Source organism: Anarrhichthys ocellatus, unplaced genomic scaffold, assembly GCF_004355925.1.
Source record: "Anarrhichthys ocellatus isolate YVR2014 unplaced genomic scaffold, GSC_Weel_1.0 scaffold78, whole genome shotgun sequence".
NCBI lineage: Eukaryota > Metazoa > Chordata > Actinopteri > Perciformes > Anarhichadidae > Anarrhichthys > Anarrhichthys ocellatus.
The window spans coordinates 2,949,026-2,962,745 of NW_022280108.1; the positions used below are offsets into that span (position 1 = coordinate 2,949,026).

General features: G+C 40.0%; 1 protein-coding gene across 3 annotated transcripts in view; it reads right to left on the reverse strand.

The window, feature by feature from the left end:
* The window catches only part of slco2b1 (solute carrier organic anion transporter family, member 2B1), a 23,601-nt gene that overhangs the window by 1,614 nt on the left and 8,267 nt on the right, over positions 1-13,720 (reverse strand). For all 3 annotated transcript variants that reach the window (XM_031874162.1, XM_031874161.1, XM_031874160.1), the window contains exons 7-13: positions 9,026-9,156; positions 6,940-7,039; positions 6,535-6,699; positions 6,264-6,453; positions 5,088-5,229; positions 3,208-3,368; positions 847-911 (exon numbers count right to left, since the gene is read on the reverse strand). In XM_031874162.1, coding sequence (XP_031730022.1) covers positions 847-911; positions 3,208-3,368; positions 5,088-5,229; positions 6,264-6,453; positions 6,535-6,699; positions 6,940-7,039; positions 9,026-9,156 — 954 coding nt within the window. The remainder of the gene's footprint in view (positions 1-846; positions 912-3,207; positions 3,369-5,087; positions 5,230-6,263; positions 6,454-6,534; positions 6,700-6,939; positions 7,040-9,025; positions 9,157-13,720) is intronic.

The window sequence follows — 13,720 nt, forward strand, 5'->3', positions numbered from 1 at the left end:
CACACACACACACACACACACACACACACACACACACACACACACACTTATGATGGATGAAGTTCCAAAACAATCATGGCAGTGACACCACTATTGACGTGTTGCTGGACCCAGTGGAGGGAAGGGAGACACGGGAGAACCAGAACCAGGACTGAGAGGGGCAGACTGTCAGACCCTGCTGCAGTAGAATGAGAGGTTTTCTAAAGGGAGTCTGGTGCTCAGAGACACTACCACTTTAGTCCACAGGGGGCGCCAGAATCAAGACTAAATGACAGTTCCTGGTAGTAACTTAAAGTAAAACAGGTTTCAGCTCATAAACGTCGTAGAGTTTAGCTGCCAGGTGAAACTTGTCAACACATCTAACGTGAATCTATCAAACCTCCAATCACGAGACATGTCGCTAATACTAACACTGACTAACGTCAGTTAGTTTAGCATAATCCGATATGTCCCTCACATTATAAACTGTATATATTAGTACTTTCACACAGAACGTAAACATTTCGTGGCGAAAAAGCGTCAATTTCTTTTTTTCTTAACGCGGTCGACGAATCACGTTGTGAGGAACGGACATATTCAAAACGAGGCAAACTTTATTAATCCTTTCAATCAAGACAAAGGCTCCTTCTGTTCTTACCTTTCACAATAAAAACCCCAGATATATACACAGATTCACTGGGTAACTTAAGAGTTTACCAGCTGAGACATTTCTTCAGTGTTTTCATGGTGCAACCTTGATGAGTGAATCTCGAGTTTAAACCAGAACTCAGGGAGGATTTATGACGAGCTGAGACTTTAACCACAGACCTCATGTGCCTTGCTCAAGGTGCTGACTCATCAACTCACCGAGCACTCTGAACATCATGTACTGAACCCCGACTGCAAAAGACTTGTCCTCCGTGGGCACCGTCCTGCAGCGGAGACACAAACAGCAACAAAAAGAAACATAAATCAATTTAATGTGAACACACGGATATGAAACACGCGTGTGTTGATCTCTGTGGCCTCGATTTTCTCTTTAACATTTATATAAAATAAATAATATAATATATATAAGTCGTGCTCCATGCAAGTTGAATTTCTTTGATAACTTCTTTTGCAAAAATTGGAAAACAATGGAATCTATAAATGCAACATGTGTCCTTCAGAGTTACCAGCGTTGGAAGAGGAACGGCGGCTCCACGTGTTGTAAATATTGAACCATTCTGATTTTTACAGCCTCTGTTTTATCAGCAGTTCAGCTGTTTTACGTGACTGTTGGTCTCAGCCGAGTCAATCATGGCTTCACAGTTTAATTCTGATGGTTTTTACAGAATCTAGTTATTGTAAACGGGGTTTTTTTGTGACGAAATTTCAAATGAGACACGAAGAATAAAGTGTTTTTGATGAAATATCACAATTCTGAGCTGCGATTTGGCTCCTTTTACTGACAGAAGCGTTTGTCACAAATGATGTGTTTAAGGACTGTCGGAAAGATGAAAATCCGACAATAATGTCTGTTTTTACAGCTACTGTTGCAATAAATTATGCATTTTTGGTGATTTTTTAAAAGCAAACATACTTTTCTCATCTATTTAAAGCTGCTTGTGACTGTGATTAGTTCTGTTGTTCCTCACAGTTACGTCGTCTCTCTTCTTCATATTGTAATTGATTTTATTGTTTCTGTTTCTACCATGTAAAGTGCCTTTGAGTGTTGTACAAAATAAATGGATTATTATCATTTATGTTACCATTTGATTCCTCTGTGCTGCTGTTCACCATCAGCACCAATGTTTATAATGTTTATAATGTTTCATGACTGGACTCCTGATGATCGTTTCAACTCGTTTCTGCTTCACTAACGTTTCTTTTCTCTGTTGTTATTTGTATGTTTGGTGTTGAATCCCAAAGTAAAGTAATCGAGTTACTTTAGTGTTGAGATATCTGAACTCTACATTATTAAACAGGTCATGAGTAGTTTTATAAGTAGCTCACTAAAAATGATGAATTCCATCCATCAGATAAACAATCCACCACGTTCACTCGTTCATCGGACCAAATTCATCGGATTAATATCTGTTGTATATTTGCTGTTGATCGTTGATTAATCTGTAGATTATTCTTCCTGCAGTGTGAAACATCACACAGCTGATGTGCTCACGTGTATTCGATTTATTTTGTGTTTGAATCTCAGCAGTCTGGTTGTCCTGCTTTAAACCCTCAGATTAAACCTTCTGTTTAACGTCACGGTGGAGACAACAGGGAAGCTGTGGAGCTAAACCAGGTGACCGACTGAGCCTGTGGCCTCTTTAAGCAGCAGTTTCTGTTTATCAGACGAGGCTCAGGTGAGCCTGGAGCTCAGGCGACTGTGATCTGGGTTGAGGAAAGACTACAAACCTCCCCCAACGTTTTCCTTTCTGCTCCATCTGGGATTCATTTCAACGATTCGCAGACTTTTAATGTGTGCGTTTCATTTTCACACTGAAAGCTCCAGGCTCTGTTTTTGGTCAAATAATCATTGTGACTTTATACATGAAGGTGTTTGTCACATAGCTCCATACCTACAACAAGTAATGCACCAACATTTGGATATAACCCACAAAATCTATTTCTATTTAGAAAGAAGAAGATTGACCGACGCCACGTAGTGAGGAGGTTAAACACCAGACCATCTTTATTAAACCTAACTAAGTATTTCACCATCTTTATTAAACCTAACTAAGTATTTCATGATGTTTATTAAACCTAACTAAGTATTTCATGATGTTTATTAAACCTAACTAAGTATTTCATGATGTTTATTAAACCTAACTCAGTATTTCATGATGTTTATTAAACCTAACTAAGTATTTCACCATCTTTATTAAACCTAACTCAGTATTTCATGATGTTTATTAAACCTAACTCAGTATTTCATGATGTTTTCCTGACCCTAAGTGAGTTGTTTCCTGTGAAGACGGATGTTTAGTAGCTTTTTATAGATAAGATCAGATTCGTTTTTACTCTGATTTACTCATAAAGTACTACACGGTAAATATATTTGTCAGTGAATCATAAACATCTGAAGATTTAATTGTGGAAGTTGTTTCAGTCGCTTCACTATTTTCTGACTTTTTCTTTTGTTTACATTGCGCTTTGGTTTTTAATAGGAATCTATGGTGGCCACCAGTTTCAGACCTTTGTTAAACCCGTCTTACCTGAGTATCATCATGTAGGACGGCGTCTTACCTGAGTATCATCATGTAGGACGGCGTCTGGGAGAAGGAGGCGATGAAGCTGGTGACACCGAGCAGCGCCACGAAGGGGAGGAGGAGCCCGGAGCATCCGCTGCCGCAGGTTCCTGGAGCAGCGGAGCCGAGACCGGCGACACACCGACACTCAGCGTAGTTCTGCACAGACGGACAGACGGGGTCAACAAACACCATCCTGATCTGATCTGAGAGTCTCATTAGGGGCGGAGGGTTTGTCCTGATGGTGGCACTACAGGATGGATCATGAAATGATAACGGGTTCATCCTCTGGAGACGTTTCATTCAAAACTCAGCTGTTGAGATATTGTTCTCTGAACTGAAACACGTGACAAAGGAAGATTGTAGATAAGTGACCATATCTGGACTGAGGAGGAGTGACGTAGAGACACCGTGTACGTCTCTGGTAGAGACCTGTCAATCACCGTGTAGCCCCGCCCTAAAGCATCCCCTGCTTCATGGTCTGTTTGACTCTAAATGGACCATAATGTACTAAATGAACATCATGCTGTATTGAAGAAGACTTGAAACTAGAGATTGAGACCATAAACTCATGTTTACAATGTTTACTGAGGTAATAAATCAAGAGAGAAGTAGAGTCATTTTCTCATAGACTTCTATACAAAGTGTGTTTGATGAGTAGAATTCAGCTCTCGTTTCAGGTGAAATGAATATTCTTTGCTTCCAGGGAAAACAAACATGACGTCCCACGATTGTTTCACCGCTTGTGGGTGAGGAAGTTGCGGTTCCTCATTTACTCAAACCCTCTTGGAGTCTTTTCTCCTGGGAAGCCTCATGAAAACATGTTGGAGTTGGAGAGAGTTAAGTAAAAACCAACAGAGCAAGACTTCATCCAGCTGTCCTCTGGCTGAACAACATCTCGCTCTCTCTACTTTCTGTCTTCAGAGGATTTCTATCAGTATGATTATTTAAAAATGATGAATCTACAACAACACCTCACTTTAACAGTGAGGTGTTCGATCGGTCAAACAAACGTGATGTCACTTTCTGTACATCTGGTCATCTGGTCATGCTGCTATTAAGATAAAGATACCGTGACAGGAAGCGAGCTTTCAGTTTCACTTTCTGATGTTGCAGATGTTGTGCAGCCTGAACTTTATACTGATATTGAAAAGTGGACTTTTTTTATTTAAACTTTTTCATGTTTGACTGTGAAATGAAAGTCAGTCAACAAAACCACCGGACGGCATTGACAAGATAAAATGCACCCGTCAGAAGACACCTTCCCAATGGTTGCCATGTCTGTCCTGTTCTTCTAGAGAGTTGCTAAAGATGAAAGTGAAGTCATCTGGTTCTCTGATGATATCTATCCATCCATCTATCTATCCATCCGTCCGTCCGTCTATCTATCCATCCATCCATCTATCCATCCGTCCATCTATCCATCCATCCATCCATCTTTACATCTAGTTAAATAGTTTTCCTGAACTTTACCCTAACTGAGGGTTACACAGAATGCTTTGTTCACTTCACATATGAATATTTTCTGTTCTCACTCAAGACTTCAAAAAAAAAAAACAAGTACGTTCAGGGAATAAGAATAAGTTGGAATGCAAACAAACTGAGAACAGGGTGAGACTGTGGGAGAGAGATGAGATGAAGAGAGAGAATATAGTTTGTATCTGGAGGAAGAGAAGACCAGAGTCTCTGTTTCCTGCAGCTCTTAATGAGACGACAGAGAGTTCAGCACAAGAGGTGATGTCATCCACTTTACCAACAAACACTCACTAAATGGAAACACACAAACACAAAGCTGACTGGTTTCTGCACAGCACATGAGTTTACAGTAACAGCATGAAATGTTTACATTCTAAAGTAAAGTGATGACATGATTCTTACTGTGGCATTGTTCGGATCTGTTGCTATGGTGATACAGCCAGCATGGCAGGGAGACCTGAACTCAACACCATCAGAACCACAGACCGGGTTAAAGGCCTCCTGAGGACACCGACAGCCAGAGCTGCATGGCAACACAGCAGTGCTGGAAACACACACACACACACACACACACACACACACACACACACACACACACACACACACACACACACACACACATTATCAAACTTTGAAGTTTTAAAGGCATGTAGTTACACAATCTTACAAATTAGTTCCCTATAAATGGTGATGTTGGTCCTGTGTTAGTTGTGAAATTTGTTCCCTGTCAGAGTTGAAATTAATTCCCTGACTGGTGGAATTAGGTCATTGACGGTAGTGAAATTAGTTTCAGGTCAATAGTGGAATTAGTTCCCTTACAGCAGAGAAGTTAGTTCCCTGTCCATTTTGAAATGAGCTCATTGTCAATAGTGGAATTAGTGTCCTGTCAGTGGTGTAATTAGTCTCATATAAATAGTCAAATTTGTTTGCTGCCAGTGATACAATTAGTTCCCTGAAAGTGGTGAAATTAGTTCCCTCTCAATAGTGAAATTAGTTAACTGTCAATAGGGGTTAAATTACCTTCCTGCCAGTGGTGAAATGAGTTCCCTTACAGTGGTGGAATTCGTTTTCTGTCAGTGGTGAAATTAGTTCCTTGGTTGAAGGGAAATTAGTTCCCTTACAGTCGTTAAATTGTTCCAGATCAGTAGTGAAATTGGCTTCCTGTCAATAGGTAAATTAGTTCCCTTACATTGTCATTGGGGATATTAATTCCCTGTCATTGGGGAAATTATTTTCCGGTCATTCTCCTGTAAATAGTGAAATTAGTTTGCTACCAGTGATGCAATTAGTTCCCTGGGGAAATTTGTTCGCCGTTAGTGTTCAAGTTAGTTCCCTGTCAATAGTAAAATGCGTTGCCTGTTACTGGTTAAATTACCTTCCTGTCAGTGGTAGAATTAGTCTCCTGTAAATAGTGAAATTTATTTTCTGTTATTGGGGAAATTTGTTCCCTTTCAGCTTTGAAATTAGTTCCCCGTTAGTGTTCGAATTAGTGCCATTTCAGTGGTGAAATGACTTCCCTTTAATAGGTCAAATCAGGCCTTTGTGTACTTCGTGTATGTAAAGCAATGGTGTAGCTACCTGGCAGGAAAGACCCCTGCGATCTTCTGGGTGGGACATCCAATGAACAACAGCGGTGTTGAGGATAACATGCAGAGCAGGATGGCAGCAGTGCACAACTTGCTGGCACCGCTGACCGAAAGATTCAACCGTCGCATCAGAACTCCACCCAGGACGGTGCCGAGCACTGCCAGCGGGATACAAACTCCCCCTTGAAGAAGAAGAAATCTGTTTGATAACACTGAATACTTCTATAACACATATAATGTATCCAGAACTGACAAAACCTCACCTATCATCATGGTGGAAAAGGAGACAGTCTGGCTGAACTGTCTCTCAATGAACTTGGCCATGAAGGTGGCGAGGCCGGCCAGCAGCGCCGCCAGGTTGACCTGCGCCAGAACCACCAGCAGGTAGATGGGGCTCCGCAGGGTTCGCAGAGCGATACGAGGAAAACCTGAAGGACAGCAATGTGGATGAGGTCTGATGGACGGAGACATCTACACCTAAAGGGTCATTATTTGAAGAAATCTTAAAGTGCAGATGTGAAAGCAAGAGCTGCTGTTGCGTCTTGATTTAGCATTGATGTTAAAACACTGCATGTAGTCGCAGTGACCTCTGTTCACTGTCGATGCCCTTTAGTTGCCTCCGCTGCAGCCTCATCAGACAGGAAACAGAAGAGGAAAAGAAGACTTACTTTTGAGGAACTGAAGGAGAGAGATTTCCTGGACCGGGTTTGTCTGCTGCTGCTGCTTGCTGTCCGGTCTGGACTCCACAACGTCGTCGTCGCCGCTGTCCTGGACAAATATGGAAGCAGAAACATCACATGCTGGCTTCAAACACCACTCAGTCTGCAGTCGCTGCTGCTTATAGGAAATCAGCTGGAGGCCCTGCATGCTGGGAAAGTTTACACTCAGGGGCTCTGTGAGCACCTTTAGATAAACGTGTCCTCTGAATGGCATGCGAGTGCTATGTGGTCTGTGTTAGGACGTCCAGAGATGTACATCAAACTTAGTTGGATAAACACATTGGTTTTAAAGTTGAGACATGAGATAACTTTTCATCCTGACCTGGTGGTCTACGGAAGAAATCTTGTCTTTAGTTTATTGTCTAGATTTTAACCTCTGATAGAAGACAGCCGAGCCTCAAGGTGAAGCTCTTTGTTTATCAGTCGATCTACGTGAGGGTTCATCCACCAGGGATGGTACGTAACCTATAGAGGGTCAATGCAGCCAAACCCACAATATAGTTCTTCTCATTTACATATTCAGACACCTGAACGAGTATGAAATGTGAGAAATGTTGACCAGCAGTCGATACAAAACAACTTTATGATCAATGTGTCTGCTAAAGAACAGACGCTCGGCTTCTGAAACTTCTTGTGGATGTTGAAACTGTGACCAGACTCTGAAACTGACCTGGGGTCACAACACTGTGATTTAAAACTCCGTCTGTCCTTTTATAAACCATAAGAAATGTGTGGAACCAGTTTGCTTTCTCTTCTAAACACCTTCTCAGCGTCTCAGTGCTCAGTTTGAGGAGGAGTTTTGGCTCCAACACAAAATCAAACCTTCCACTGCAAACGTTTCCTGTAAGAGATGAAGAGATGGTGCCAGCAGATTGCTCAACACCATGTTGTATCTGACACGCCTCCCTGCGTTTAAACACAAACAGCAGCCAAAGTCCAGAGTCTTATCTGGCAGCTGAGTGAAGCCAAACTTCAGTCACTTTCAATTCTATTATCATTGCGCAAGAGAGAGTTTTTACTTAATATCTTCAGTAAGGATGTAAAAACAAGGCTATAAGTTTAATACACTTTTTAGACATAATTTAGATCATTAAATGATAATTTTTGTAGAATGAAAGCAAGTAAACTACATTGAACCCCAAAACAGACTAAGAGAACGTGTGAAGAAACATTTAAAGAGAGATTGTTTCCTCACTTCTGTCTGTAGAGTGTGTCGGGTTTGATCTTAATCTGAGAGATATGTGAAACATGTAGCAGTCTGGAGGTCATTATGAACAATACAAACACAGAAGTAGACGTAGTCGTTGTTGGTTTGTGGACGTTGTAGAGACGCCGTATACGTCTCTGGTAGAGACCTGTCAATCACCGTGTAGCCCCGCCCTAAAGCATCCCCTGCTTTATGGTCTGTGTGACTCTAAATGGACCATAATGTACTAAATGAACATCATGCTGTATTGAAGAAGACTTGAAACTAGAGATTGAGACCATAAACTCATGAACTCCAACAGTGTGATACATTCAGAGCATCAGGTGTTGAAAGAAGTCAGCAGTTAGTTAACATCAGCAGTACTCAGTGTTGGTGTACAAGAGCTCAAACATCTGGAAGTGTAACGTCCTCTATCTGAGATGAAATGTGTTTAAAAGTGAAAGTGCTGGAGTTTGGCTTCAGCCTGATGTTTTGTGACTTTAGAAGGAAACTGTTGAGCAATCACCTTGTTTCGTTTTTAAAACATGTGCAGAGTTGAACTTTGCTTCAGAGACTGAGCCAAAAGCAACAAAACACATTCCTGTTACAACGTGTTGAGCTGACTGGAGTTCAGTTCATGAGCATCTTTTAAAAATATTTCATCTTAATCATCTTTGATCAAATGTTGTTATTCTGACCCTGGTCTGTTTTTATCTTGTTGAAAAACACATTTACTGACATTTGTTTGGACATAACCAGCTGACTTCTATATAAACTATCACATGGTTTCAACAATAAGGTCTAAAGGTTGTAATCTTTATACAGAATATACTTCCTGCTTCCTCTCACCTCTTTGGAGATGCTCCTGGGGAAGAAGAGGTACGGCAGCGCTGTGAGGAAGAGGAGGCAGGCTGCCACCAGGAAGCCGAGCCACCAGGCTCCCACCCAGCGTAAGTCCTCATGGGTCAACTTGATCTGGGCTGGAAGAAGAAGAAGAAGAAGAAGAAGAAGAAGAAGAGAATGTGACCGATCACAATCAGCTATAAAAAAATAAAAAACAGAACAAAGAGGAATGAAGAGCCAACGTCAGTTATTCAACATTAAATGATGAATCGTATTTGTGTATCTCTGCAATAATAATGCCAGAGTTGTAAATGACTCTTATAAAGTTTTGTTAATAAGGAGACTTTCTCCCGTAAACCTTTATTTTACCAGATCCTTATAAGATACTTGCAAGCTTGCAAAGTGTCTTTTTTATGTTTTGGATATCTTATTTTGAAGCCCTTCTGGCACAAGTAGATGCAAATATCATCTGAGAGTTGGTGACGTGATTTTGCATTGAAGAAGTCAGAAAATTGACGGAAGGAAAATGTGTTCGTAAGATCTTCCTCTGCAATATAAAGGTTATATTATGAATGATTGTGCACAAGTATGATGTATTTCACTGCTTTATCAACGAGTTAAGTGACATTTGACTTCAATTAACCTGTAAAAAGCTGGTTGAAGTTATTAATATTGCAACAGGATGCTAATGTTAGCTTAAAGGAAATGGCTAAATTGACACGCTGTAATGTGATGCTAATGCTAGCTTTATAGCCTTTGATATATGTGAGAACATTGTTTGATTAACGCCCACATGTAAAGTTTAATGGCATCTGATGAATGTTTATGCTCGTGTGGGCTCATGTGTGTTTGTATCTGCAGCTCTCACGGTGGTTTCTGAAGATGTGAAGGGAAGGAAAGTAAAAATACGGTCGATGGTTCAACATCAATAAACGCTTCTGGAAACATCTGTAAGCTTCACCGTTGTCCGGCTGGGCTTCGCTACACCAATCAAATATCAATAAATTAGTTATTAATTAAACATTATTCAACGCTTGAAATTCAGCAAACTTCTCTTTCTTGTGAAATCTTACTTGCCAAGTTTTATTGATTGTATCAGAACCAGCATGACGCTGCCGCAAATCATCAAAACTACACACTAACCATGACCACCTGGTTCAGCTTCATGGCTGACATCTCTGATCTATAACCTCTGCAGGACGACTTCAGGAGCCCGAACATGTCGAAGAATATCAAACAGAGTTTAGTACCGGTCCCTGACAGAACAAGGGCCTGATTGTCACGGGGCATGAGCAGGACTCAAGCGCAGACAGTCAGATGCAGTGAGAAAAGGGTTTTAATGAATAATGAACACAACAGGAATCCAAGGACGAGATAAGAGACGAGGGGGGAAATCCGGCGGGACGAGGCAGGGCAGACAGACGTGGGAAACCGGGAACAGAACGAGACAAACGGGCGGGTAGAACACAAACAGTGACCTGGCAGTGAGTGACTGAGAGACAGGGGTTTGAACAGGTGGCTTGAACAGGTGAGGGGAGTTGTGCTGATGAGGAGGGAGTGACTGACAGGTAGCGTGAGGAGGGTGAAGCTACACAAAAGACACAGAACACACAAGGCAAAGCCTGATCGTGACACTAATTATTGAAAATAAAAGGAACAAGGAACAACAACAGCATTACGCAGCATAAACGTAACAACTTGTAACTTCAACATTTTTGCACCTCAGGTTCCCTCATCTCAAAGTCAATGTGCTTTGTTTATTTTTGTGTTTGTGTCACCTGATAAATACAACATTTCTCTCCTTTAGCTCTGTTTTTGGTCTCCTCCACCTCCTGAGGGATATCTGTCTCTTTTAGCTGCTAAATGATGGATTTTCTTTCATGTGACCTGAATAAATTAATCTTAAAAGTATGCTGGGTTAAAAACAATGTTGCAAGAGAACAGGGCAGCATCACTGCTACACCTCAACAGGTCTGACTGCACTTAATCCGGTTTGCATTACACAATGTACCTCAGGTATAATTTTCTCTTTGTATTGTGTTTGTAACCTGATCTGTAGTTTGTTTCCCAACTTGAAGTAAAGCTTCTATAAGATGTTGCTGCAGATTTGAACAGACAAAGCTGCAGAACATCTTTTCATTAATGACGAAACAATTGGTTGAGTGATTGTGTCAGCTCTAATTCAAACATTTAACTGTTGTTTCGCTGTTTAAATAACATTTTAGAGAAGAGTATGAACATTTGAAGTGTCAGCGAAACCTTTTAAATACATAAATCTAATCTGCGTCAGTGAGAAGATGTGGCCTTCTCTGAACATACTTCAGTTCTTATGAAGTTTGATGTCTGCAGCAAAGCTCAACATCAGCCAATAAAACAACATGCTGACTGTTAATGAGTCACATAACACTTCAGCAATAAAATACTGGTTTTTATGCAGTACAAAGGCCAACTGATTACTTCTGGACACACCCATACACAAACATTAGCCCTTGTGGGGACCTGAACTAGCATATGCATTACAAGGACCCTTATGCTAACTTTAAAAAAAAGTTAAGTTACTTGTTTAATTGTAACCTCAAGCCTTAAACTTCCTAATCGCAATCCTCAAACAGCCCTTTGAAGAAGACCAGACAATGTCCCCACAATTCAAACTGTCCTCACTCTCCAGGTCAAGGTCCCCAAATTCCTCACACAGCTAGATGTACACACACACACACCTCAAAACGGGTGCATTATGAAACAAAACAACCCCCTACATATACATATTATACATGCATGCATGAACACATAGAAACAGCTACACACACATACACCCGCACACATGCTGACTCACACAATCCGGTCACACATCCCACATGGTAGAAAAGAAAAATAGTTTTTTGTTTAAACAAGGCTCAAAAGAAAGTCAAGCTCCATTAATCCGAGAGGCGTGACGGCGTCTGGAGCATCTGAGTTTCACGGATCAGCAAACTCATCCTGAAACAGGAGTCGAGGTCAAATGATGCGACCAGAAACGCTCCGATGATTCTGCTCAGATTACCGATATTCATCTTCTCTCCACAGAAATAATAACTGTGAGAGTTTAACGAGCTGAAACACAATGTTTCTACGATGTCGGACATCTGAAGGTATTGGACAGTGATTCGCTTGTTAGCTTTTAGCTACTTTGAGAAAACATTTGTAGTTTATAAAAATGTCTCCAATTTTCAACAGTAACAAAAACAATCATCTTTAATATTTGATAAAACTATCCGTTCTCACGCCTATCTTGTCCTACGGTTGGTCAGCTGCATATGCAAATGAGTAATTATCTAATTTGAATACATTTCCAGAACATAAATCTGAACTTTGGATACATTTTGTTGACATACCAAAGTCAAAGGTTTTTACAGAGGGACATTTGGATATCCATAAATAATAAAATGCGGTCAACAGGCTATAATAATCTATTACCTCCATGTTTTTATTATTAATAAATGTATAAATGAGTGTGTGAGTGATGTGTGAACAAACCCCTCTGTGTTAACCTTCAGCACATAGAGAGGAATGAAAGGCATTACTGAGGCGTTATCTTTCGGTGAATTTAGTAGACATCTACAGTCTGAAAGGAGAAGTGTTAGATGACCAGTGCAGCCCGTAGAGTCTCCCGTTAACCAACGCAGTGACGTACCACAGACACTTTATGTAAAGTTCTGTTACTGAAACATAACTGCAGGGTTTCACTTGTAACGATACTTGACACTGAATAATAATAAGAATTAGTATTATATAATTAGTACAATAATAATAAGAATAATAATGAACAATAATTATAATAATCACAAGAATAATGATAATAATCATATTAGTATAATAATAATACTAAACAATAATAATTATGATATTATTAATACATTAATAATAATTAGTATTATGATATTATTAGTATAATAGTGAAAATAATAAACAAGTATAATAATTAATAAAAGCTGACCCCAAATCTCAAATCCATCATTATTTAAATAATTTGACAGCAGATGTTCACAGAGGTCACAGCTGCCGAACGTCACTTTATATATTTATATTTATAGAAATATATATATATATACTAGTGCTGGGCAAGTTAACGCATTAATTTCGCGTTAACGCATTCATTAATTAACGCCGACAATTATTTTATCGCGCGTTAACGCATTTTTAAAATTTATTATGATTTATTTATTTATTTTTTATTTTTATTGAAAGACAAGAGACAATACATAGACATAACAACAAGAGGATGACAAGAACAGTGGGATAAAAGCCAGCAAACATCCTATAGTCAGTAGTGTTAGTGCACCTATATGCTGACATTCACGGTAAACGCATTTAAACGGCACAGATCGGGAGCGAGCGAAGGACTTTGAAAGTTAGCGGAAAGATTAACGTGAGACAACATCCGGTTTCTTCAGACGAACATCCGGTTTTCAGAATAAGATGCCAACAAAGTATGAATTATATTCACATTAAGTATAAAACATGCTGCCTGCATCTCGTGAACCAAATGTTATTGCCCTTTTGTTCATATAGCAGTACTTTTAAAATAAAAGTGCGCAATACACTACTTTTGAATTCATTATTGAACTTTGCCATAACAATGCGATTAATCGCGATTAGATATTTTAATCGTTGCCCAGCACTAATTTTTACTTCTCAGAAGTCGCTGCTGCATGCAGGAACCCC